General features: G+C 41.2%; 1 protein-coding gene across 2 annotated transcripts in view; it reads left to right on the plus strand.

Moving 5' to 3' along the window:
• Window positions 1-714: 714 nt before the first annotated feature.
• The window catches only part of RAD23B (RAD23 homolog B, nucleotide excision repair protein), a 40,833-nt gene continuing 15,780 nt past the window's right edge, over window positions 715-25,767 (plus strand). Inside the window, exons 1-5 of one of the 2 annotated variants that reach the window (XM_068928313.1) lie at window positions 715-864; window positions 15,157-15,238; window positions 18,064-18,143; window positions 20,294-20,559; window positions 24,828-24,883. In XM_068928313.1, coding sequence (XP_068784414.1) covers window positions 799-864; window positions 15,157-15,238; window positions 18,064-18,143; window positions 20,294-20,559; window positions 24,828-24,883 — 550 coding nt within the window. In that variant the 5' untranslated portion in view covers window positions 715-798. The remainder of the gene's footprint in view (window positions 865-15,156; window positions 15,239-18,063; window positions 18,144-20,293; window positions 20,560-24,827; window positions 24,884-25,767) is intronic. The other variant, XM_068928314.1, reaches the window with a different exon arrangement.

Raw genomic sequence — 25,767 nt, forward strand, 5'->3', positions numbered from 1 at the left:
ATGCTGCTAAATGAACGGCGACCCGTGGCGAACCGGCCTGCCCTCCTGAACGAGACCGCGAGGGAAACGCAGCGTCCAGCCTGCCCGCCTCCGTCAGGGCGGCGACCTGCACCCTTCGGCGTGGCCAGAGCGCGAGCTGCCGGGCCGGGCGGCTCAGCCTTTCCGCGCCAAAGCGCGCCTCAGCGGGACGTGAGGTCATCCCTCCTCTCGGCGGCCGCCGCCGTGCCGGCCCGCCACCCTGCGCCGCGCAGCCAGAGCCGGCCGGCCTGCCGCGGCCGCCCCAACGGTCCCAACGGAACCAACGGCCGCGGCGGCAGAGGGGCAAAGGTCGCGCCGGCAGCTCCCCCCCCCGTGGCCGCCGCTACGGCGCGTACGCAGGCACGCACCCGCATGCCCACAGGCATGATTTTTATCCGCGCTCACACCCACGCGGGACCCCGGGGCGGCGCGGCCCTCCGCCGCCGCTGCCCCCTCCCCACCCGCCGCCGCGCGTGCGCAGTGGGGCCGGCGGCGCCCGCTCCTTAGGCGGCGCGGTGGGGGTGGAGGGGTGGCGGTGACGACATCGCTGGCGGCGGCGGCGGTTAGACCCCGGCCGCCTGCCGCCCTGGCTGGGCGGCGCGCTGCCTTTGCCGCGCACGCGCGCCGCGCTCCCCACGCGCTCGCGGCCCCCGCCCCCCCTCCGCCTTCGCGCAAGCGCGCTCGGCTCCCCCCGCCCGCCTGCTTGCCCCGCGCCGCGCCGCGCCGCTCCGGGGACGCGCGGCGGCAGCGAGCGCCGCGGGCGGCCCGGCGGCCGGCGCCATGCAGATCACGCTGAAGACGCTGCAGCAGCAGACCTTCCGCATCGACATCGACCCCGAGGAGACGGTGCGGGCCCGGCGGCGGCGGCGCGCCGTGTCCTCCCCCCACTTCCCTCCCCCTCCCTCCCGGGGCCGCCCCGCTTCGGCCCTGCCCGCGGCGGCGGGAGGCCTCTCGGCCGGGTCCCGCCGCGGCGGGAAGCGGCCTGGCGGGAGGCCGGGCCGGACCGAGACAGGACCGGGCCGTTGTGCTGCCGTGGGCGTCCCGGCGGCGGCGGGAGGCCGGGAGGGGCCCGGCCCGGCCTTCCCTCCTCCCCCCCTGCCCCGGGTCGGGAGGGCGGTTAACGTCTGCTGGGGAGCGCCTCGGCCGCGGATGCCCAGCGGCAGCGGGTGCTGCCAGCCGTCAAGGGCTTTAGCGCCTCGGTCCCTTGTCCGCTTCTTTATTTATTAACGGAGGAAGCTGCCCCTTGTCTTTTAGCGTTTCCTCGCTTGGATAATGGTCGTCCCGGGAAGCACAAGCGAGGAGGAGCAGGCTGAGAGGGTGTTTGCCAGCTCGGCCGGCTTATGAGACAGCAAAATGCTGGAAGTTGGATTATGGGAAATTTGAAAACGGGCTCTGCCGCGATTAAGTGCGCTGGCGGCAGCGTTTTGGGCGGCAGCGGGACAAAGGGGTGTCCTGCGGGAGCGTAGTGCGGCGGTTAGCGGTGGGGTCTGCGGGGCGCCTTGCGTTCGGGGTGGGGGATGAGGCCTTGCCTAAGTAGCTCTCGAGGCACGGGGGGGGGGGGGGGGGGCTGTGAAAAAACGTGCTTAAATCTGCTCAGAGGAGCGACTGGAAAGTTAAGGGCAAAAAATTCTCGTAGAGAAAGTTGGAAAGAGCTCGCAGAACTTAATGCGACGTAGTAAAAAAAGCAAGGAAAGAAAATTTTGTTGAGCCGTCCGTTGAAAGGTCTGTTTGAACTGTTGGCAGACGCTTTCAACCGTACCCTGTTAACCAAGCATTTCACAACTTTGCTGGGATGTTCCTAGTTAGCCTGATTTTGAGAAGAACTAACTGTACCTAAGTGCGCTGGTTCGTTAAATTTCTAACATCTTGAACGCAAATATTCTTGTTTCTGGGAGCTCAGGAGGCACTGCTTTTAGACCTTGCACCGTGCTTGTGTGGTTCACTGCTAGAGGTAGGCTTGTTTACTTGGAGCTGTGCCCTATACTGTGACAAGGCCGAAAATGATCTAGTTGTGATAGGCCCGGGAAACTTGTTGCTCTAAAATTGGCTTCTGTTTCTAGCACTTTCTTCCCTTATTCTCAGCATGAATTGATTTTAAACAGACTTAATATTACAGCGCAAAGTAGTATTTTTAACAGCAGTTCATGCTTGTTACTGAAAACTGTTATTAGCTTTAAGGAAAATATTTAAATGTGTTTTCCAGTGAGAGTATGAAGCAAAACACTTCATTATAATTAAGTAGGCATAAATTCTGTTACAGCTTTTACATGAAGACTACTATTTTTTTCTCCTTTATCAGGTGATTGATTCAGAACATGCTTTTAATGCTAGTGTGACTTAAGGTTGTACTTAGTTGTATTTTAAAATATTGGCCTGCTGAGTGTTTTTACTGAATAAATGTTAGACTTGAAAAACAAAGTCTGTGTTTATGACAGTTGTAGGTGAAGACTAATATGTTTTGACTGTTATTAAAAAGGAATTGAGGTGGCCTGAGGCCCCATTGTCTGAGAAGCAAGGTTCATTAACAGATTTTTTTTTTTTTTTTTTTCCAAACGTGGTTGGTTTGTTAATCTTGGGGGAAAAACTTCTGGGGTGTTTAGGAATCAATGCTGCACTCTTTATGCTCTGTAGAGAAGATGGGTTTGTCAGTTGTAATGATTCCAGTATTCTGAGCGGAGCGCTTCAGCGCTTGATAAGGCGTTCAGACTTGTCCAGGATAAACCAAAGCATTTACTTAGGAACAGAAGTTCACCCTCCTCTTTTTTGACTGCCTTTGAAAGAGTAAATGTGTTAAGCTGTGTGTTAGAAGCAAGAGACAAGCACTCTCTGAAACTAATGCACACCTGGGTAGCTGCAGCTCTTGTCTGAGTGTAACACTGTAGGCTTCTAAATCTGGTACTTCTGTTGCAGTTACCAGTATGTAGACGTGAAATACACTTCTAAAAAGTTCTAATCTTGGCAAATGTTCTTAACTTGTAAAGTGAAATAACAGCCTTAAATAAGTATATTCTATTTCTTTTTCAGTTTCCCTATGCTGTTAACCTAAATATCCTGATTTTCCCAGTGGAGGGAATTGCAAGGAATGTTCAGGATGTCAGTGGTCCTTTGACAGTTTCCACTTTGTGTAGTTTTCATGTTTCAATGTGAATTTCATATTTCAGTGTTCTGCTACAGTGTTTAAAAGGTCCAGGCTTTTCCTGGGCGAGTTTTAAGTGTCAACAGGAAGCTTTGTTAGGGAAATTTAGACTTTTATATGTTCTAGTGTATCCTTATATATGTTAAGTTCATTGTTAAACGAGTGTCCTGGGATTTTTGGATGTGCATGTAATCTCCCTTTGGTGCTGGAAGCTTGTGTTTTTTAAATTGAGGATTTTGGACTAGATACTGATGCAAGTTGCACAAAATATCTGGGGGATGGGTTCCAGGAAAAACAATTAGAAAATGAAGCAGGATCCAAAGGGTATGTAATAAAGAAAGAGCGAGGAGTGGCATATGTTTGGGTTTTCCAGTTAAAATAAGTATACTTCAAAAAAAAAAAAAAAAAAGGTCACAGCTCTTAAAGAGGTTTTTTGAGGGGAAGAAACTGTTCTAGCAAAGAATGCGTATTTTCTGACATGTAGGGGGTTTAAAAATGTCTTGGTCACGTAGCAACAAGAAAGCAGTACATATGAGGGAAATACTCTTTAATATGTACGTGGGGTGGTTCTGTGAAAAAGAAACAAGTTGCTTTAAATTCTCTTTGGAGAACCTTTTATTTTCAGTGGCAAATTCTGGAATTAGATAAGGTTAAACTGAAACTGTTATCTGAGTGGCTAGAGTACTATGTGAGAACCCATGAAAAGATTTGATTGGTTTCATCTCTTTGTATTTATTTGATATTTTGAGAGTTAAACTAAAGCATCTACTTTAAACAAAAAAAAGAGGAGTGTAGAGAAGCTGTATGTGTGAATGTTTTTGGTTTTTTTTTAAGCATGTTTTTTTTCTATTCCTGTTTCTATCTAGGGCAAGGAAAGGCACCTGGGAACAAGTGATGGGTTGTTATAAAATCTGTCTCTTGATAGTTCATATTTCTTAAGGCTATCGTAAGTGAACTGTGGGCTTCTGATCTAATAGCGTTAGCTGAAGCTTAAACGTTAACACAATTCTCCGTATTACTTAATAGATTTTCAGGAGCATTAGATATATCTTATAAGATAAGTTAAAATGTTTTGTCATAATGATATGTAACTGATATAAAAACAATTGATATTTTAGTTTTACTTTCCTACATTTGTGAGAAGAATTAGCTTTCGAAACAGTTCTATAGTAGCCAGAGAATGTTGCTGTGTTCAAAAACGCTAGAGTCTGACCTTATGAGGCTTTTAACTTACAAGGAAATGTGCACTTAACGCTAGTTACCTCCCCCAGCATGTGCTTCAGTATTGGTTAATGCAGCAGCCGTTTCTGATAAGAGGATTATTTTTATATTTCCCTGAGAGTTTGTATTCTCAGTGGTTAGAGGAGAAGTACCCTCATGATCCTGGTCAAAATCCAAAAATATGCTTCTAGGCTAGAGATGTCTTTCCATGTCCTTAAGTCCTGATATTTTTCTTTCAGTGCCTCTTTCGTTTTACACTAACTGTCTTGCTCCTGTTCTAGAAGATTGTCGTGTTGCTCTTCTGTCTTCTCGGATTTTGTTTGTGAGTGTATGCAGGTGCATGCTCAGCAAAGCTGTGATTTTACAGGGCTTGTACTTGCTGCCTGAGGTTTTGATAGATGACTCTGCAAAAGTGGTAGCTTCAGAGACTACTAGAATAAAGTGTCATTGCAATTTTTTACTTATATGTTAGATTTTCTTTACAGACTAGAATTTGTAAGTTTTGTTCTCTGATTAATCACATTTATCTTACTGTCTCTTTTTTTTTTTCCTGCAAATACTTTCTTTCTGTAGCTAGTCCTTTTTTTTTTTTTTTTTTTTTTTTAAACCTTCCTGTGTCTTGGTTAAATTTGGAATTTTCAAGCCAGAGAAGTTGCTTTACTTCTTGACTGAAGAAGATCTCAGTTTTCACATCTTCAGGAACATTTCCCTTAAGTTCAGTTGAGTGTTCTAATACTAGTTTCCAGAGAACTTTGGGAAGGATGATGCATATTCCGTAAAACTTAATGAAGGAAAGGTTAAGGGAACATAAGTTTGCAACTACCTTGTTTTGTAATGTTCTTATCCATTTTAGCTGTCATCAAGAAAAAATTTACCTTTGATGTGCTTTAATAATTGATCAATATTATGTGCTATATTTCTCAACAATCTCAACTTTCTTGGCATAGTACAGAAGGTGACCAGTAAACTGAGAGGCCAGATAGGTGGGTTTTGTGTGCTAACAGATTGTTCTGTACGTGTTCTGTGCCTTACACCTAAAGTCTATTTTGCAGTTATAATTGGTAGTCAAAGAAATCTGTCCCTTTTATGGAAAGCAGAACATGTTAAAAGTTGTTCCTTTTGGAATTTAGGGGAACTGGAGAGGAACAAAGGTAGGTATGAGTTGAAGAACAGTATCACCAGCTGATCATGTTGTGTTCTACAGTTTCTTTACTGCCCTCTTGCATACAAGAACGTAATTTACCATCAAGCCTTTGAAATGTGTTTTTGTTGTATTTCTGAAACATAGCAAAATACTTTTTAAAGTAAAATTCACAGGGCTGTATAAACTTACAGGACTATAGGATGTGGCTGCCAGTGTCTTCTCCGACCAAGAAACTTTTGTTTCTTTGGTCACTCTTCCAGGCAGCGTACTCAGCTTGAGTAGAGTCTAATCACTTTTCACCTTAGAGGATGTGCTGAAGCACAGCAAATCTCATCTAGACAAGAGGCGTTGCAGGCTCTCCTGATTTTTGCATGCTGCTCTGCAAGTAGCATAAATGGCCATAGAAAGGAGAGGAAGGGGCTTGTGGCTGCTATAGACATATTGGGTAGAAGTGTGGTATGAAGAGGTATAAAGACTAACTGACTCTACTGTCCCTTTCTCTGTCATTCCTTCTGTTTTGATCTGAGACATGGTAAAGTCAAGGAAACCAAGAGAAATGGGGCTAAAATGCTTATCTTCCCTCATCCATCACTTCAAGGTCTGAGCCTCAAAGCTTTTTTTTCTATCTTTTTTTTTTAATCTGGTACCCTAGATGAAGACTGTTACAGCATGTCTAAGTAAGCTTTGCATTTCCCTTCTAACTTGTTTGTAGATGCTCAATATTAGAAAAAATATTTTTGAAAAGTATCTCTTTACAGCGACTTGAAATGTCTTGTCAATTCTGCTCCTATTTGAAACCACAATACTGCTTTCACCCTCTCGTTGAAGTAGTTTGTGAGGAGTATCCTTGCAATTAAAAACTGTCTATTTAAAGGTACTGCAAGGTTTCAAAACAGTCCTAAACACTGCTACGCAAGAGCCGCCACTTAGAGTGCAAGCTCTTTCCTTAGGACAAGCTGTTGTGGGCTCTGAGAGAGTACTAAGAGCTATCAGAAGCTTCTGCTGTACTTGAAATGTGCAGACAACTGCTTTTTTTTTTTTTTTTTTCCTTCTCCTCTGCTACGTAAAGGTCTACTTTGTGTTGAAATCTATGTATCTGTTCACATATTACTACAAATCTCATGTGTGCAGCCCTTTCAGCCACCATTTAGCTTCAGAAAACTGACCCTACTGTTTCTGTCTTTAAAAAAGCAGTGCTGAGATCCATTTGGAAGTGTGGGATAGAAGTGCCTAGAGGCCAGCTTTGAGATCAGAAATTCCTTTTGTTGCTCTCTGGGCAATGCATAATAGCAATTACTAACTGATAAACTTCACCTACCTAGATGAGCTCAGTTTGGGAGAGGAAATTAGAAAGGCAGAGGTAGTTGCTCTGGGGTAAATGTCAAAGCTAAATTTAGATTTGTACATTGCAAATTTTAGACAACTTATCTACTTCCTAGGCCGTGCTGCTTCTATCTTTGTATACAAACTTCAGCATAGTAAACATAGACTGTAAATACAGAAGTTTTTGAATGCTTTCTACTGTCTGATAGACGTCTGTTTTTTAAAATACGAGGATAATTTTTTTAAATGCCTTTTTCCATGGAGTGTTAAATCCGGGTAACTGCTTGTTAAGCTAGTAAACCCGACTGGATTCACAGGACTTTTCTTCTTTGGTGGTGGTTAATTATTCTTAATTATTCTATTTGTTATGCCTTTGGGACCTGAAGTAGGATAATAATCTGTTAATTCAACTGTCAGGGGTTTCCTGGTTAAAAATGGAGTGTCCCAATTTGGAAGGTAATATAAGGCATTGTGCATGTAGGTTTGTTCCAACAAAATCTGCTTTTATTATATGTAGAAGTAGCTAGAATCAAATGTGTTCTTATCAACAAAACTACTGTAAAGCACTTATTTATATGAGGCAAGTACTGGACATCAGTGATTTGCAAAATACCGTGGAATTGGGTTAAGGATAGTACTGTTGCATTAGTCAGTTTTTCTTCGTCCGTCGGTTTGTTGTTAGATATAAATGCACTGTCCAAGGCTGATTTCAAGCAGTGTCTACATGGTAGTGTAATATATGGGAAACATGTTTTCAAGGGCAATGGGAGTGAAAACTTTGGAATGTTAAACGTAAATTCTGAGCCAAAGTGTAGTCTGTTATCCTCTGCGTCACCCTGCCCTCAGTCAGGGAGGGGGAGGAGAGCAAAGCCCTTTGGACTGAAACCTTGCATGTTTTGGACTGAAAGCTTTACCTGAAAGATTACTTTTTTTTCCCCTCCCGAAATGCTGGGAGAAAACTGACAGACTATTATAAAAGGGTTGGGGATTGATAGAGTAATTGTAACATGGATTTCAAAACTCCACTGGGAGTTGCTCAAATAAAAGGAAAAAACAGTTGAAGTATAGGTGGATTAGTAGTAAAGGTCTTTATATGTTAGTCTTGGGATCTATCTTTTCATCATTTTTTTTATTAATAATTTGGCAAGAATTTTATGATTTTGAGTACTGCTATGGGAACAGTTTCTGAGGAGCAGAGTCTCACGCCCATGTAAGCAGCAAAATTAATTATTTATTTAAATGATGGTACGGCATGGTAGCAGCTTGAGCTGCGTGCCTCTGGGAAGGGACCCCAAACAAAGAAATTGTGGGGGTAATTATACCCTTTTTGGTTTTATTTCCCTGCCTGCCAGTTAAGGTCTCCTCCAGTCTTCTTTACTGAGTCAGTGGTCTCTCTCCTTCTGATTGGTGTCTCTCTGCTTCTATCTGGTCTTGGCCTTCATCCCAGGCTGGCTGCCATGTCCTTTTTTCCCGTAGTCCCTTATCTTCTCGAAGGTCAGCCACAACCCAGGTGCATCCCATCTCATCTCCTGCATTCTGCTTTGTATCCTCGTTAGCTAGTTTTGTATCTTTATTAGCTGATTTCAATCGGTTTTGCAGTTACGTCCTTGGCAATGTTACATCCTCAGCAATGTTTTTCGAGTTCATTGACGGCTGGGATTGAGGCCTGCAGGCTTCATCTACTTTGGGCACTTACGCAGAGCAAGAGTCAAACTTGTGCTAAGCTGAAGCTAAGTCAGCTACCGTTCCCTTCCTTATCAGCGCTGAAGCTAAATCAGTTACGATTTCCTTCTATTTTTTTGGTACTGTTAGGGAAACATGATACAATTAAAGAATATAAAGTTTAAGATTTGACTTGGGTGTCTTGATTTGGAGGCCATCTTTTGGAAGCGGCTGTTAAATGAGCAACATAGCTTCACAACTTGAATTCACTAAAAGATGAAGCCTTGAAGTTCTCCAATCCTGGAATTTCCAGTCAGAGTTGGGATGCTATTGTAGTACATGCATGTTAGCCACCTGCCTCCAGCATGAATAGATTTCCACTAGAACAGGTGGAGAAAAGAGGTGCTGGGGGGATATTGACTCCTACATGAAAGGAAACTAAAGGGGCCTGGCTAGCTTAGCTTACAAGCTGAGAGGAGGATTTGGTAGTGCTGTATAAATGTTTACAGTGGTAAATACGATGCAAGGGAGAAAGGCTGTTCGTACTTAAAATATAGCACTGGCATAGGAAGAAATGAGTGTTAACAATCTGTGAACTAATTGAGGCTGGAAATTATAAGAAGGCTTCTAACATCAGAAGCAGCTTTGCAGTAGGATGGGTGAGAGCAAAAAAAAAAAAAAAAAAAACTTACTGGTTGTTAGATGAAGATGGTTCAGGTTCCACACGTAGCAAAGACTGTGAGATAAAGGAGGACATGTGACTTGATGCCAAAAGAGGTGCACTTCCGTTCTGTATCCGGTTTATCTATGGATCTTCAGAAATTCAGAGGTTTATCTTGATTGTGTTGCATAGCCTGAAAACTGACAGAATTGTACTGCTTCCTGCTTATTTTATTAGGAATCAAGAAATGTGACTTTGTATCAATATGTTTCCTCTTTTTTTTTCTTTCCTATTTTAGCATATTGTATAAGCTAAGAAGTGGAGAGTGATGTGTGAGAGGGAAGGGAGGGAGTTTGCTCAATATGCTCAGCTATGGGGAACTAGCTGTCTAAATGTCACTCAGGTCTGATATGTCTAGATACCAGACCTGCCAGGGTCTGATGCTTATTTAGAACACCTCAGTTTTTTTTAAGAAGTGCTGAACCGTGGCTCCTCCAACCAGGTTGTGTGGCGTCTTTTTCTTGAGCAGACTGCACTCAGTATAAACTCTGAATAACAGGGAGAGTTGTAGACCTTAATTTATAGAAGGCAGAAGAGATTCTACCAGCTTATTTTGTAAGTGAGCCGTTGTGGTGTTCATGTTCTGTTTCTGAATCTTTAGGGTAAGTGTTTACAAGTGAGTTGATGCTCATCCTTAAAAGATGTTGTCCTATAATGTATATTCTCTTTATTCTGCTCTAAATTTATTAAAACAAAAGAAAATGTGACTCTTAAGACTCAAATGCGTTTTAAACCTAGATTAGGTGGAGTTAAGCTAGGTAGCCTGGAGGTTTGGTTTATGCATACATGGTTTTTTTTGAGGAAAAATATGTTACAATGTTGTGGATGCAGAGAATGGCTGTGTATGTTGAACTGCTTTCCAAAATCATCAGATCAGCTGGCTGGACTTGCTTACTAGACGTTAATTCCCACTTAATAACCCTGAACTGATGGCGTTGCTGATGTCTGGGAGGTCTTCTACATACTTGGAGACCTAATTTGCTGGAGGCAAAATTTAAGATATTGCTGTATTTAGCAGCTCATCATGCTGTTAGCTGGAAGATGCTGCCACTGTTGCAAAGAGCAGTGAGAATGCTTCTGTCTTTCCTTGAAAATGGAGCTTTTACCTCTAAATAAAGCAGTTTGAACCACTTTGTCTGATTTGTAACCTAGGTGGATTATGGAGTTCTCTTTCTCGCTCTCTCTCCCCCCCCCCCCCCCCCCCGCCCCCACTGGTTAATTTAAGAGCATGGTTGTATTCTTGTTAGTGGATGTTAAGTCTTCAGGCACTCCTGCTAGAACTGCAAGAGGAAATTTATCTGTCAGTAAGAGTTTATTGGTAAATTTAGCGTATCACATGTTACCTAATACTTTTTTATTCTAAGAATTAGAACATCCTCTACAGGTGAAGTGTGTCTGGTCTCTCAGGTTTTGCAGTGTGAAAGCTGACGGAACAGACAGTTACTGTTTACAAAAACTAATTTTAGCCTGAGTGTTCTTAACTTCTGCATCTAGTAGCAGAATGCTTACATCTGAAGCAAATTGATTATTTTGTAGAATTGAGCTTTATGAGTTAAGAGTTGACTTAAACAGATTTTTGTTCTTCATTTGCTGTTCTGAATAAATAGGACTGTTAAAGTGAATTCATTTGACATGTGATGGACATTCCCTTATGTAAATTGCTCTTCTGTATAAAACAGTTAAATACGTGTTTAGGAATGTACCTTAAGGAAGTTACTTGAATGTTTTGTGTACTTCAGTTTTATTGGAACAAATTGAACAACGTTACGGAATTTCTTGATTTGTAATTTGACGCTCATGATGTGTTAAGTTACTGTCAGTCAGAAGAACACATTAAATGTGTTTGAAGGGCAACGATTTGGCTTTAGACCACAGTGAAAGTCTGTTTAAAGGGGAGGGTAAAGTTAATCATCTTTGCTTTTGCAAATAGCAGTGTGTGTGTGTGTGTGTGTGTGTATTGTTATTTAGCAAGCTACTGTAGGTTACTTGAACTGTGTTAACCTTAAGTTTAATTTAGATGTGTGTAAACCATTTGTCAGCTGAAGAAATGTGTCTGAGAATTGATTTGTTTCAAGTTAGTATCTGTTCTTAAGCTGATTGATGTATATGACAAGTTCTGAGAATGCGGATGACCAGTGTTGAAGACTATGGTCTTGTCTCTTTTGCATGTTTTTTGTTTGTTTATTTTTTTTAATTCCTGTAAAAAGTCAGTCGTGATTGGCTCTATTGGCTTATTCTAAAATATTCTATCAGTTCTTTGGGTGGTATAGTTTAGTCTAGCATTCATGCTCTGTTAGCTTATATGACTTTGTAGAATTCTTCAATATTTTAACTTTATTATTGCTCTGCATGTTCTTTGCCTCTGCCATTCAAGTCGAAAGGACTGATTCGCATCCTGGCCTACTGAGCTGGCGTTATTCAAGTAGTTAGGCCATAGTCAGAGGCATAGAGATTCTCCTTCAGTGTGTTGCTATGTAGTTGTTAGGGAGGTAGCTTCTGTTAGATAAACCACAATTAGGCAGGTGTGATGAAAAACACACAATTGGTAAAGGCAGCAGAGCTAAAGTTACTGTTGCTCGGTGACTCGCTACGCTGGTCAACAAGCAACAGCTCAGAGCACTCTGCCAGCTGGTGAAGATCAAATGGTGTGGATGATGCTCTCTCCATCATAAAACTCATCCACTTCTGACCTCTGTCTGATGAGGGGGATGACACAACTCTGCTTTCAGGGATGCCTGGCCACGAAGGACCTCTGGGGTGTCTGAGTGCAAGGTTGTGTAACCAGAAAGATTGTTCTTGGCACCCTGCTCCTCCTGACCGCTGGCACCACCACTCCCGTCAGTAAGGAAAGGGAAAGTGGAGATATCTGCTTTTCTGTGACTTTGTAATGTTCTTTGCATCATTAATCACCCTTTCAGAGAGATGATAAACACCCAAACTGCTCCATGTGGATCCAATTATTGTATAATTAATGTGCTCATTTAGTTTATCCTGATCTAAATCACGACACTGGTAAAAATGGTGTCAGCAGTGGGATCCAAAGGACATTTTTGGACTGTGAAACAGAGATTTTACAGTTATGATGCTGTCTGCTGAATATCCGTGAGGCTGAAATGTCGTATAGCACCTGTATGTAATCTTGTGGAACTGAGTGCCCGCTCTGAGGATGGGCGGGCACTCAGGGGTAGGAATCTAATGGGAAGTATATGTAGTACTCCTGCTTCCAGGAGTACTATATTAATAGCATATGTAGGGTAGCACTGACATCCACTCAATATGAGCCAGCAGAAGCTGGCCTTGCTCTTACTACAGGAAGCTGGAGACCCCTTGAAGTTGTAACAGGACCTAGCGCCCCTTGCGTCTTGGGTATTGACTTTTTGAGGAAATCAGTAAGGACCCTCAAGGACATCAGTGAGAATTTGGCATTGCTGCTGTAGAAATGTAAGGGCACTCCTTTCATGTCTCAACTGCCTGACCTCTTAGAAGAAGAGTCGATTGTACCACTGCTGCAGATGTCACCTCAGTCGGTGCTGCTTACAACTTGAACAGAGCACTGACAATAGCAAAGCAACAGAGATTTACTTGGTCCCATACCTGGTCCTGTCAAAGAACTGTGGAAAAGTCAAGGGGGCTGCAGCTTCAACCTATTCATCCTTCTACATCCCTGTCTGGACAGTGGAAAAATGATATGGTGTTTGCAGATTAGTCGTTGGCTACTGAGGCTCAAATGAGGTAATGCCACCCTTGAGCACAGCAGTACCAAATATGCTAGAACTGCAGTACAAGCTCTGAGCAAGGGATACCAGAATGCTGCCTGATATTCGACCATTCTCGTAGCTAGTGTGTTTTTCTCAGTTCCTCTGGCCTCTGAGTGTAAATTGCAGTTTGTCTTTACCTGGAAAGGACTACAGTACACCTAGAGCCTCCTGCAACAGGAGGATGGAAGTGCTTCCCCGCTGTCTGTCATGGACTAATATAGAATGTTTTGGAGAAAGGCAGTGCCTCAGGTCACTTGCAGTACATCACTGATGACACAGTAGGGGGAAACACTGTCCAAGAGGTGGATAACAAAGGCAAACAGACAATTGGAATTTTACTACCAGTATTTTACTACAATAAATATCTGAAATCCTTTACACAGATCCTGTTATTGCACAGAAGTTGGTGTGTATGTTTAGTCTATCCTAATCTAAACTGCAATATTTAGCTGTTAGAACTTTTTATTGGTGAGAGCAGGTTTTGGTTTATGTTTCTTGTGGGGAACGAGTGTAATCTAGAATAAAGCTGAAACACTAAAAGATGAAGAAGATAAAAGCTAATAGACATCTGAGCATGATAGCTTGACTGAGTGCAGTGGATGTGAAAGAAGCCGTAGTTCTTTCCATCAAAATAGATTATATCTGCTGATCATGTTACAGTATTTGTTATATATTTGTGGAAGAAGTTACGGACAGCGTGAATAAAAGGAGAAGTTTTAAAGCATCACCACTGAGTAATTAGTACAAGTACAGATAGGTGTAAAGAGGCAGACCGTGTGTTAAAGGATGGTAGGGATTTCAAAACATGACAGTTTTTAACCCTGACTAGTAATGGGGTTAATTTGCCTGACTGGGAGCAGGGCACTTCCTGGAGTTGTCTGATGTATCTAATTCTTTAAAATTCATAAAAATTACTTGATCAGGTATCTGTGGCCTAAGCAAACCTTGGAGTAGTAAGATGAATAACAACCTTAAATACTGGTTGAGAAGGAATTGCAATTTTAGATTTTCAAATCCAGGGATAGAACTAATTGTTTTGAAGTAAGTGCATGAGAAATGGTGATGTTATCAGCAAATCATTAGTATTAAGTTAAATCTTTACCCCTGCTGAAGACTTCAGGAGCATTTTGCTGTTAGCTTTACTGTAGAAATGCAACCAGTCAGTTGCAGGCTGTTTCCTAGTTTTTAGGCACGCTTTCCCAGAACCTGCTAAGTAAGAATACCAACAGCTGAGAATATAGCTATAAGAATGCTCCAGCTGTTAAGAAAAAAAGAATTGACTCCTTGTTTCAGTCTTGTCCCATAGACAACACTGTACTTTGTGTTCTGGATCCGTATAGTAGTTTAATTGCCATCTCTAGTCCTGCTGGGTCCTAGTTAGTTGTCTAATCACCTGAATCAGATGTAAGCCTAGGGAAGAGGTTTGCTTCTGCGGGCCTCCTTGACAAGTAACGACGCCTGGCGGAACGACTCCTTTTCGTGTTACTGCTAAAAAGATGCAGCTCCCTCGTGAACGTGGCCGTTTGATCCATTCGTTCTAAAACTTCCGGACTTTGAAAGGATAAGCCTGGTAAAAAGGCTGGAAAAGAAACTGTGAAATTAAAATCTGAGAGGAATAGGGAGAGGAAGAAGGAAACAACAAAGAAAAGGTGAAAAGATACTGAGCACAAAGGTTTTGGCATCAGGTAGAGAAGAGCAAAGTGAAGGCAGGAAGCGTGATTGACATATGGCAACTGGATGACAGATTTTATTTAGGCTGAAAGGTTAACCTTTTTGATACATAGGAAAGATTTACCATTTAACATCTGAAAGTGTTGTGTCAGAGCATCCGGAAGAGGAATGGTAGGGAAATGGGTCAATAGACAAAAGCATTTTCTGCTCAAATTTCTCTACTTTTCGTTGTGTTGTAAACTTGTACTTAACAGTTGTCATGACAAAATTAATCTCTCTTTTGCTGAATCTAATGAGATTACTATTTGAGGAGGGAAAAAAATTGTTCTAGGAAATTGCTAGAATGACATCTTTGCCAAGCCAGTGTTCCCCACATAATTGGGATATGACTGAAATGCTGCATTTTATAGTTAAAACTTGGAACAAAATCTAGTTAATTTTAAGTTTGTATTGTGAAAATGCTTTTTCTTTTTAAATTAACAAGACCATTTCTATGCTTTAGGTGAAGGCACTGAAAGAGAAGATTGAGTCTGAAAGAGGGAAAGATGCTTTTCCAGTAGCTGGTCAAAAACTAATCTATGCAGGTAACTGATGTTCTGAAGCTACTGTATCTGAATCTACAATATTTTTTCCTGTTTTTTTTCTGTGACGTTGATTCCAATGTTAAATTTTCTCTAAAATGCAAACAAATTAAAAATCTTATTGACAAAGGTAGCTTTTACTTTTGAATCAGAGTTTTTCAAATTTTAATACGTGTGTTTCTCTTACCTTCGTTCCCATAACATGGTCTACCACTAGCTTTATTTGTGGGTGGTGTATGGTGGGGGAAATAGGAGTAGCCATCGTTACAAGAAATCAACATTTACAAAGATCAGATTTCATGATTTTGGTCAGCTCTTGTCTTTTGTCATGTGTTTATCCAAAGCATTCATCCATATGCCTCAGATAATTAAAAATCAGGTTATTTCTTTTGGATTTACTTCATGATAAATAAAATCACCACCCAAACTCTTGCTAGACAAAAGTACTTGTCGTACTTCTAAGCTCTGAGATTAGAAACATGTGTTATGTGTGAGTGAAAAGCAGGCTATGTCAGGTGAAGTGTAAAGATGTAGAATTACTTCATTTGTACTAGGGCAGTCTGCTTTACTGACTTCTACCTGACTGGTCGATTCTGACGTGAATACCCACATCTGACTTTAAATTCTCACTTCATTTCTGTATTTCAAAGACTCTATCCCAAGAGTAGGGTGGAATCCTACCCTCTGAGGCTTTTTTTTGTTTTGTTTTGTTTTAACCCTACTACTTTTTCCTCTCAAGCTGCACTTGAAATTATTTGTGGTCTTTTTACTTTCTCAGTTTTCTGCTTTATAAACAATATTGTTTTTCCACTTCTAGTAAGCTGAGAAGCTACTCGTGGCAGAAAAAGTCAGAACTATCTCTCCTTGTTTCTAGGAACGTCTCAGAATTAAATTTCATAACAAATTTTATGCCCCTTACACTTGATGGAAGGCTATACACATCAAGACCGTGGAGGTAGAAGTCCCTTTTATAAAGAAGAGATATGAGCAAGGCAGAGGCTTTGTGCAGTGTACATTGTATGATATCCTTAAGATTATGTGTTTGTGACTAAAAAAAATCAAGAGTTGGGTGAGATTACGTGATGTCACTCAAGTTTACTTTCTGTATTTTCAAAAGCCAGAATTTGCCTTCAGCATTGTATAATCCTTACAAGCATGTAGACTATGTAGGAAATAAGATTTAGTATAGAAGTCTACTCTTAGTAATGATTCTCTCATATTTCCATAACTCTGTCATACTCGAGATGCTTCTCCAAGATGGATTTTGGGGGTGAGGGGGGCAAAAGATACAACGAGAGCATATTGGTGACCTTTTTACTTTACTTAGAATAAGGCTGAGAATTTTCGTGATTTGATGGAACGGAGTGTGATATCCCAAGTCAAACTGATTAAAAGCTTACTAAAAATGTTTATTTAAAAAAAAAAAAAGTTATGCTTATCAGCAATTATGTGGATCTGTTGTGTTGTCGTCGGTATTAATATAGCACCTAGGAACCTTGAAAGTGATACGTCCCAGGGAAGTAGGATGTCAGCGTATATGCATTGTATGAGGTCCTTCCCCAAAGTGCTTGTAAACCGGATTAGTATACATAAGCCTGTGCAGGTTTTGAGTCAGATGCTGTATCATATGCACTACAGGTGCTACTGCGCTACACATAACACGCTTTTGAGTATTTGCGCGGCAGGAACACGGTAGAACCAATGGGGAGTAAGGCAGTGCCACCTCATTTGTGTTCTCTGTGCCGTGATGTGTGTGCATAGCTTCGTTTCCTTGCAGTCAGCGGGACAAAGATGTGTCCTTCTGGTTGCGTTTAAATGGTATATTCCACTGCTGCCGAGAATGGTTATGAGAACGTGTATTTTAATCTTGAAATGGGGAAGTGATCCTGGATACGCCTTGAGAAAATTCCTCTGTGAAAACTGTAACTTGATTTCTGAAAATTCTTTAGTAGTAGCAGGTGCTGTAAAACTAACTGAGAAATGAACTTAACTCTCTGATTTGTGGCAATGCCTCTAAGCCAGCTCATTGTGTGTGTGTGCGCATATATATATAAAGCCTATGTTTAATGTATTTTTAAATTTTTGTATAAATTTGGCAAATATACTTTGTTACAATACCATCTCTGCTTAATAAGTGTTACAGGTGGTAGTATAGCAAACAAAGGTTTCTGGTTTTGTCCGATCGTTCTCTTTCATCCTTCTGCCAAGATAGCTGGGTGTGAAACAGTTCTAGCTTTTCCTAACGCTTTAGCCTTCTGTTAAATATAAATTAGTAAAACTGCAAAGTCACAAGTTTGTCTCCTGCAGGTAAATTTATGCTGTTGCAGGGAACTCCAGATCATTTACTAAATTTGAAGGGCTGACAGAAGAGAGTGAAGAAATATGAAGCAGGCAGGATTTTTCTCATCATGTCTAGAGCGTGTAAGCAGGCATAAATTATTTAGTTTAGCCTACTGTATCCTAAAACTTTTCCTCTACATTACTTGAATCTATTTTAAAAGTCCAATAAGTCTTTCCCTGGATTTGACACTTCTGTTTTAAAAGATTTGAAACACATTCAGCACTTGCGGAAAGGCAACAAATTTTTTACTGGGGGTAAGATACTGCCTTCAAGCAACTTATACTATGGGTGTCATAGGAAGAAAGTCACTTAGAACTCTACTGCCAAAGCTTAATGGCTGAAATACATTTTCTAGTATTATTAATATTCGTATGGCTGCATGAAGCTTGTTTTTGTGTATTTTGGAACTTTGTGGGAATGAATCTCAGGATCATCTAATCATCTGGCAAATGACTTCTTATTAATTTGAATCTGTTTAATTTGCTAGGTAAAATCCTTAATGACGATACGGCTCTTAAAGAATACAAAATAGATGAGAAGAACTTTGTGGTGGTTATGGTGACAAAAGTGAGTGGTCCTTATTTTTGAAAAGAAAATGCATTTTTTTTTTTTCGTTGTGATGAGTGATTGTATATGCATATCCTTAAAACCAGTGGAAACTGATTATATCAAACTTTTGATCAGCAGTAGAATGCCTGTGAGAATAGAGTTGAAATATCAATTTCCCTAAGTTGATTTTTTTTTTTTCTTCTGTGCTGTATGTTTGTACTTGAGAAAATAATTACCAGTGGTTGACATTGAGTATACTGTTTCTTCTGTTTCTGGCTTAGTCCTTTGGCGTCTGTTCTTCGAGTGTTTTTCTTGAAAGGAACAAGGGAACCTAGATTTTTTTACGAAGTCGTCTTTTTGGAACTTTCTCCAGTCTGGCCCTGTTGCTTTTCAAAACTAATGTCCCTGTTCCTTGTGTCTAGTTCAACAGCTTGAACCGGTAGAGGAAGAAAACATGCAAATCAACAAACCTATAAGTTTTGAATGACAGCTATGGCTTCTTAAAGAGAATAACTGTGACGCTTGAAGTATCTCTCCTATTACTGTCTCGCCGGATTGCTTCCAGGGACACAAGCCATTTGTCTTGTAGACATCCTAGGTCCTTCAGATCTAAATAGAATTCTGGTTTCGTCTCTGTCTTGAGATGCGAGGTTAACTTTGCAATTACAAGTCCCCTTCCTGACAAAGGGAACGTGTAGTTCAGTTGCCCTTTGCTTTTTTCTGATGTTGGCTCATTAGATTCTCTTTTTTTTTTTGAACGTAACTGTTAACAAACTCTTCCTGAGTTGCAGTCTCTCGTTTGCCTGGAGAAGAGGCTTTTATGAGTAGAAGCAAACAGAAACAGATGGGATTTCAGAGCATGTCTTTGATTTTACTTGTAGCGTAAAAAATACAGGTCACTTAAACTTGCTTAAATGCAATAGCTGGCCTTTGTGTAGGAGTTAGACAGTTCTTCAGTGTTATGAACCTCTGTGTGAAATAAAGAAAGTGGGGCATTCTTTGCGTTAAAGTCAGCCTTCTGCAATGCAAGCATTGCTATGCACGCTAAGTCTTTAAGCTTAGTTTTCCTTCTCTTAACTCTGTTGTCCAGATAACGCATGCCCCTGTCACAGAAGCAAACCCACTAACCATTTATGATGCTCAGAACTATATACATATTTGAGTCTTTTCTATAAATGTTTCTTAATCTTCTCTGTTGTGGTTCTTGTGGTGGAAACTGCTCATTCTCAACCTTTTTGCTTTCCTTTCAGACAAAAGGAGGAAGTACTTTCTTCCTAGGTTGGATAAACATACTGTCTGAAAGTGATTCACTTTGAATAACTAGTATTTTTCTAAAGTAGCTATTTTTATTGCTCAGGCAGAGAAGTGACTCAGCTGTAAGGGTATGTATAGATAAGGGACTATGCTGATATAGCTTTCAAATACTTAATTCCATACCTTAAGCAGAAGTTGTTATATACATTCTGAACAGCATAATTTCTGTATAATAGCATTAGTACTGTACAAAGCAGCATTCACGTTTCTAATGGTGAAGCTGAAATCAAAATTACATGCTTGTATTAGCAAATCTAAATTTGTTCTGGTGATTTGATAGTCCTTGATTCTGCTGGAATTTTTAGGTCCTATGTAGAACTCAAGTATGCGTAGTGCAAGTTACGTAGTGCTTTATATGCAGAGTGCAGAAGTGAAAAAGCCTTAATTTTTAATATTTCATTTTCCACTAAAGAGCATTCATAACAAAATGTGATTTCTACCTTTATCAACTTTTTCTAAATTTGAGTGGCGAGAAAACTTTATGCTTGTTACATGTGTCAGATGTCTTTTGACAACTGTTTGTTTTGTCTGACAAAAGGCGCTTTTAATAAAGCAAGATTGTTTTTGAAATTTAGAGTGTTTCATTCCAAAAATGTTTCGATTTTCTTTCTAGATTTCACTTTGTACTGAGATGATGTGAATGCTTAGGTGTCCAAAGAAGGACTTGAAACTTTAAACATAAAAAAAAAAAAATTATAGATTTAGATTCTTTCGAGTATTTTTGTTAAGCTTGATGTTGAGGCCACAGTATCAAAAATATAAATGGTCTTAGCAGGCATAAGCAAAGTATTGATTATAGAAAGTATCGTTATAGAAGCTTTGTGCATTGTCTGAATCCTCTTGTCCTCTTATAGCCCAAAGCGGCAGCTGTACTGACACAGTCACCAGCAGCAACTCAACAGTCAAATGCTATGACCACTGCTGGCTCTACAATTGCAGCTCCCACACCAGTCCTGGCACCAACACCTGCTGCTGCCCCTGTGCCAGCGCTTGTTCCAACCACTCCTGCGCCAACTGCAGCTGTTTGTGATCCTGCACCTGTAAGTACTCCTAAAGAAGAGAAGCCACCGGAAAAAACACCTGAAACACCAGCTGCTGTCAGCCCATCATCAACTGACAGGTATGAATGAGCCTCCCAAACTGCATTTTCTGTCAATTTCTGTTTCTTCTGGTTTTGGTTTTAAGGTGAATTTTCCATTGCAGTGTTAGTCCGATCATTTTTTTCTGTTCTACGGAGCTTTTCTTCCCTCCTAACTGTAATTTCAGTCTCTGGCTCGAGTATAACATTACTGAAGATAATAAGCTCACCCTTCACCCTGCACTTTTTCCTGTGGGAAGTGTGGGTTTTGGAACTAAACCTGTGCAATGGGAATTTGAATGTAACAAGTCGTGTATCGCTTTCTTTAGGCGTTTCAGAATTACTGTGACCCACATTTTCTTTTAAATGGAGGATACTCATCTGCATGGTGAACTCATGTTTGTGAAGCTCTTCCAGACTTTAAATAGGTGTGTCCTCCCACCTTTATAGTCCTCCGATTGTGTTTTGAATCATACTGGTTAGATTTGAACCATGCTAAGAAGTTCTTTACTACAGTAAGAGTATCTTAGTTTCTTGAAAGAAATTCATTTCAGTTTTTTTTCATAAAATGAAAAGATCTATAGTGTGCACCCTATTAATGAATTTTTACAGAATCAACTTTTTTGCCAGAAAGTAGGATATGATATTGCTTTTAATCATATAATAACTTAAAGCTGTAGGATTATTTATTATGAACAGTCCTTTGGCCCATCTGTAAATGGCTGTGGGAGTTGGGATAGCGTTTAACCTCAGTTCTCAATCAAGAAAATCAAGTGCAAGTTTGAAGTTGTGTCCCTGGTTGTACTTTGCCTTGTGTTACTCGCTTAAAGTTGCTCAAATATTGCATGGGATAAAAATATTGTCCACTGTAATTGAAAGCCCTGCGAAGTGCTGCATAGCATCAAGTCTCCATTTTTAAACACCGGTTTGTAATTATTTTTGTTATTTATATGAATGCTGTTGCACAAGACATGAATTTTTGAAGTGGTTGTATTTAAATACCATCAAATGTTGGTTTGATATGGGGATAAGGAAACAAAGCTTGCAGTTGCCTTAAAATGTCAGCGCTGATTTCTTACACTAAATACCCTTAATGATTGATTTAATTTTGCTGTTCTGTGAAATTGACATCTCTTTTTCAGTTTAGTAAAGTACGGAATACAAATGAAGCTTCAGGTAGCAATGGAATAGCTTCTCCCCTTACCCCTTTCTTTCCCTGCTCGGTTTGTCCAGTAAATTCAAAGACTAAATTATATCTTTGATTCAGAAGCAGTGTTCTCCAGATTTTCTATGCACAGATTGCAGTTCAGGAAAAGGAGTCGCAATGTGAATATTTAATTCTAATAGAAAACAAAGGAGTTATCTGGCAAATACACTGTTGGTATCACCTGCCTTGATTTTTATCAAGTACTGTTTATTTTTTAATTTGCTTGAGAAATTAAGTAACTACTGCTTCAAGGGCGCATGAAGATTTATCTGGCCTTGACCAGGCAAGCTGGTGTCCTATTTCACCTTTACTCTTTTTCAGTTGTGGTGAATCTTAGCAGTGATAAATACTGGCAAAGTATTTTTGCGGGAACAGATTTTCTTCTCACATGAAAAATACATCTCTGCAAATGTTTTATCCGTTTTTTTTATTTTAACGGACTCTACTGCAAGTTGATTCAGATGAATCTAATGCTTTCCTTTGCTATTGTTAGGAGTTGGCAGCTCCAGTAGCCTAATAAATGTGAAGCTGCTGCAGCTCCTTGAACGCAGGTTCTTCTAGTGCTGAGGTTGAACATGCGTTCCCAATAGGTGCGTGCATGCACACACACACACTATGCACATATACATGGCTAGCCACGCAGATCAACACAGACAGAAGACACAGCATCCAGGCAAATACAAACAGCACCAGCGATGTCATCCGCTTCCACTCTCTAGCACATCTTGTCTGAGAACAGAATTAGATATCATAGAACCAGTATCAGGAACTTCTTTACTGAAGAATATTTCGCATCATATATGTTTATTGTAAAAAAAAAAAAAAAAAAAAAAAGAAAAAAAAAAAAAAAGAAAATTCTTACCCTTCCTGTTTTTTTCTGTTTGCCTTGATATCTCTTCCAATTATTCAGCTTAAAATGGCTTGGATAAAAGACTGACCATAAATACGTGTAATTTCTTTTTCTTTTCTTTTTTTTTTTTTTTTTAAAAAAACTTTTGCTTCCCAGTGAGCAGATCTGATAAAATCACTGGCTTTGACTCACTTGTTCCAGCTTTGACAGTACTGTCAAAGTATATCCCGAATACTTTTAGATTGCAGTTAGATGACTTCACCATGTTTGCTGCTATCTGGGTTGAGGAGCGAGTGCATCCAAATGCCTACAGTCAATTCACTGTTGTTCTGACAGTTTAAATATCTTTACTTCTCAGTGGAACGAATGGGGTAAAAGCAATAGGGATTTCTGTCCCTTTTTACACTGATGCAAGTACTTACGGAATTACTAGACAAATCCCAAACCTCCTACCACTGGAATTGTCCGAGCTTTTTGGAGGGGATTTTTCAGAGTATAGCAAATTAAGGCACAGAAATTAGGAGGGAGGATCCCGTCAGTAGCTGAACTTAGATAATCTATTCCAGTAGTTGTCCCCTGGTGTCCTCAGTTCCTGGCACCTGGGCGTGCATCCACACAAGGCCTGCAGCCCCACTCTGGTTGCTAATACTCAGCCTCCCCTTGCACACAGTCATGAACACATGTGCTATGGGTCCATCCAGGAACTGACCTGAAACACTCAGTCTACCTCATAGCTGGCCCCTGGATCCCCTGGTCTCCCGGTTGCCTCTTGCATAGACACACACACTCAAACAGGACTCTCTGCTAGCTCTTCCAGACCTGTGGCCTTACCAACAGCTGATCCCCCAACCTTACGGTTTCTCCAGCAGCTGACTTGGATCTCCTGGTCCTTCCGCTAGGCAGCTCCCAGAGCCCCTGGTCTCTCCAGTAGCTGGCCCTGACTTAAAGCCAGTCTGATACCTCCTTTTAGCCCTCTCAACAGCTAGTTCAGCTCAACGTTCACTAGCTCTGATGCAAGCACAGACATTCACATCCATGTTCATTGCATGCACTCAGGTTTTTCCAGTAGCTGGCACCCCAGGTGCCTGGGCCCTTTGTGACCCAGGGCCTCTTCTCCAGTTGTTGGCACTTAGACCTCCACACAGTCCACTCTCTGTAGTTGTTGGCTCCGCAGACTCATAGCTCCTACGACTCATGGTTTCTTCCGCAGTTGCTGGCACTTAGACTTTCATACACACAGATGGGAGAGCCCCGTGACCTAGGAATACATTTGGGAGTGGAAGTTTAATAAGAAGGCAGGACTAACTATGGTGACGAGGCAGAGCATGGCCAGACAAATGTACTGACCAGTTTACACATGACTGGCTGCTTTTATCCCATTTTCACGTCCATTTTCCATATTTTTCACCCCCGGTCCGTATTGATGCTCGTCTTTGCCTGCCTTTGGTCCTTCCCCTAGACATCCCATAAATAGGTCTTTCACAATCCCAAAAGGCTTTTCCTGACGTCTGATGATGAGTCCCCTTGCCCTGAAGACAGTAACCCCTGCAGCCTCTAGGGCAACCAGGGAGTGTCTCCTGTTGACCTGTCGGGGTACAGAGGGAGGTGTCATCTCAGGCCCATGGGGCTGATCGGCATCCTGTGACAGGCCTGGGAGGAGCTGCGGCAGGGGCTTTATTGGCTCTGAATAGGTTACTGAGGTTCCTCTACCTGCCATTCTCCCTCTGTACTCCTTTGTATTTATGGAGATGAGCCTTCAATCCCATAACCTAACAGCTGTGATAATACGAAAGGGAATAATTGCATACTCTAGTAGCTTACCGTACTGGGAAAGTACAATGCTGAGATTTTTAAAAAGCGCTTGGCCGTGATCTCTTTAGGTCCTCACTGCAATCAGCCTGAGTTACACCGTTGACTTCAGCGAAGCAGTTAGAGAGACGGCTGGGTGCTTTTCAAAATCCATCTAATTCTGCCACCCTTTAAAGCGTTCAAGCAAGCAGATGGCAATCCCTGCACAGATGGGCAGTGGCCAAAATACGAGGAGGGGGTGTTGGCCTTTAAGTATTAAAAATGATAGCGTTGTAGGTTTGTAAAATCTGATCTCGCTGTAAGTCCAAGAGAAACATCCCTTTAGAAGGGTTGTTGGTTCTTCAAAAGGGGCCACTTACAGGTTACAGCTGCTTCTTCTGTTTTGAAAAACAGGAAGTTTTCCAAAGTTTTATAATTACCGTTGCACTTGTCTTCATCTTACAGTACAACAGGTGATACATCTCGATCAAATCTTTTTGAGGATGCTATAAGTGCACTTGGTAAGTGGAGTGTTTTTTTAATGTAGACATTATTTTGGCGCAGAAGAAACAAATGAGGGATTAGCAGATGTTATTTTTTGCCTTTCTCATCTCTGTAAACATTAAGCTGTATCTTAGTATGCAGGTAAACCAATTAAAGTCACTTACACTTTTGTATAGTGGGGTGTGCATATGTTGGAGGCAGGTATTGTGACTAAGCAGCTCCAGGTTGGTTGGGAGCAGTACTGCTTAACCTTTATTGGCGGTGGCCTCCGGGTTTAGTACATCTAGTTGAAGTTTAGGGACCTACGTTATGACAGCCTATGTTAAAGGCTGAAGAAATGCTTGAGCTAAGGTAGCTGATAGGTAGTGTAGGAGACAACCAGTCAAGTATTCTGTTACGTTTCATAAGCGATTGTTAGTGCCAAAGGTGCTACAGGCTTCATTAATGACTTGTTATACCTTAGTGACTGAGAAGCGCTTATCACAAATGCTCACATTAACAATAATGTCCAGCAAGTTTAAATGAGCTGGCACTCGGTTTAATAGTTACCTTCAGAGTTGAATTTTTTTCAGCGTAGCAGAAGAGAATCAGCTTGTTTATCCGTTTGATATGAAAATTTTTTCACCGTTTTTTGTTACGGTAAACCCAGATGTCTCTTAACAGTTTCGATTTAGCAAGTGTTGAGCGTAATTTTCTGGATGAACATGCCACAAGGTTTATAAGCCAAAAAATTTTTAAAGCCAATAGGCATGAGCTCTATAGTCCTTCTCCTTTAGGAAGAAAGTTTCCTCACACAAGTTTGTGTAGTTTGCTTTTTGCTCTCTGAGGAGGATCCTAGGCATGTTCTTACTCTCGTCTCTGAGTTATATCTTCTGAAGGGACTTTTCACTTTAAAAACAAA

This window comes from Struthio camelus, chromosome Z (genome assembly GCF_040807025.1).
Source record: "Struthio camelus isolate bStrCam1 chromosome Z, bStrCam1.hap1, whole genome shotgun sequence".
Lineage (NCBI taxonomy): Eukaryota > Metazoa > Chordata > Aves > Struthioniformes > Struthionidae > Struthio > Struthio camelus.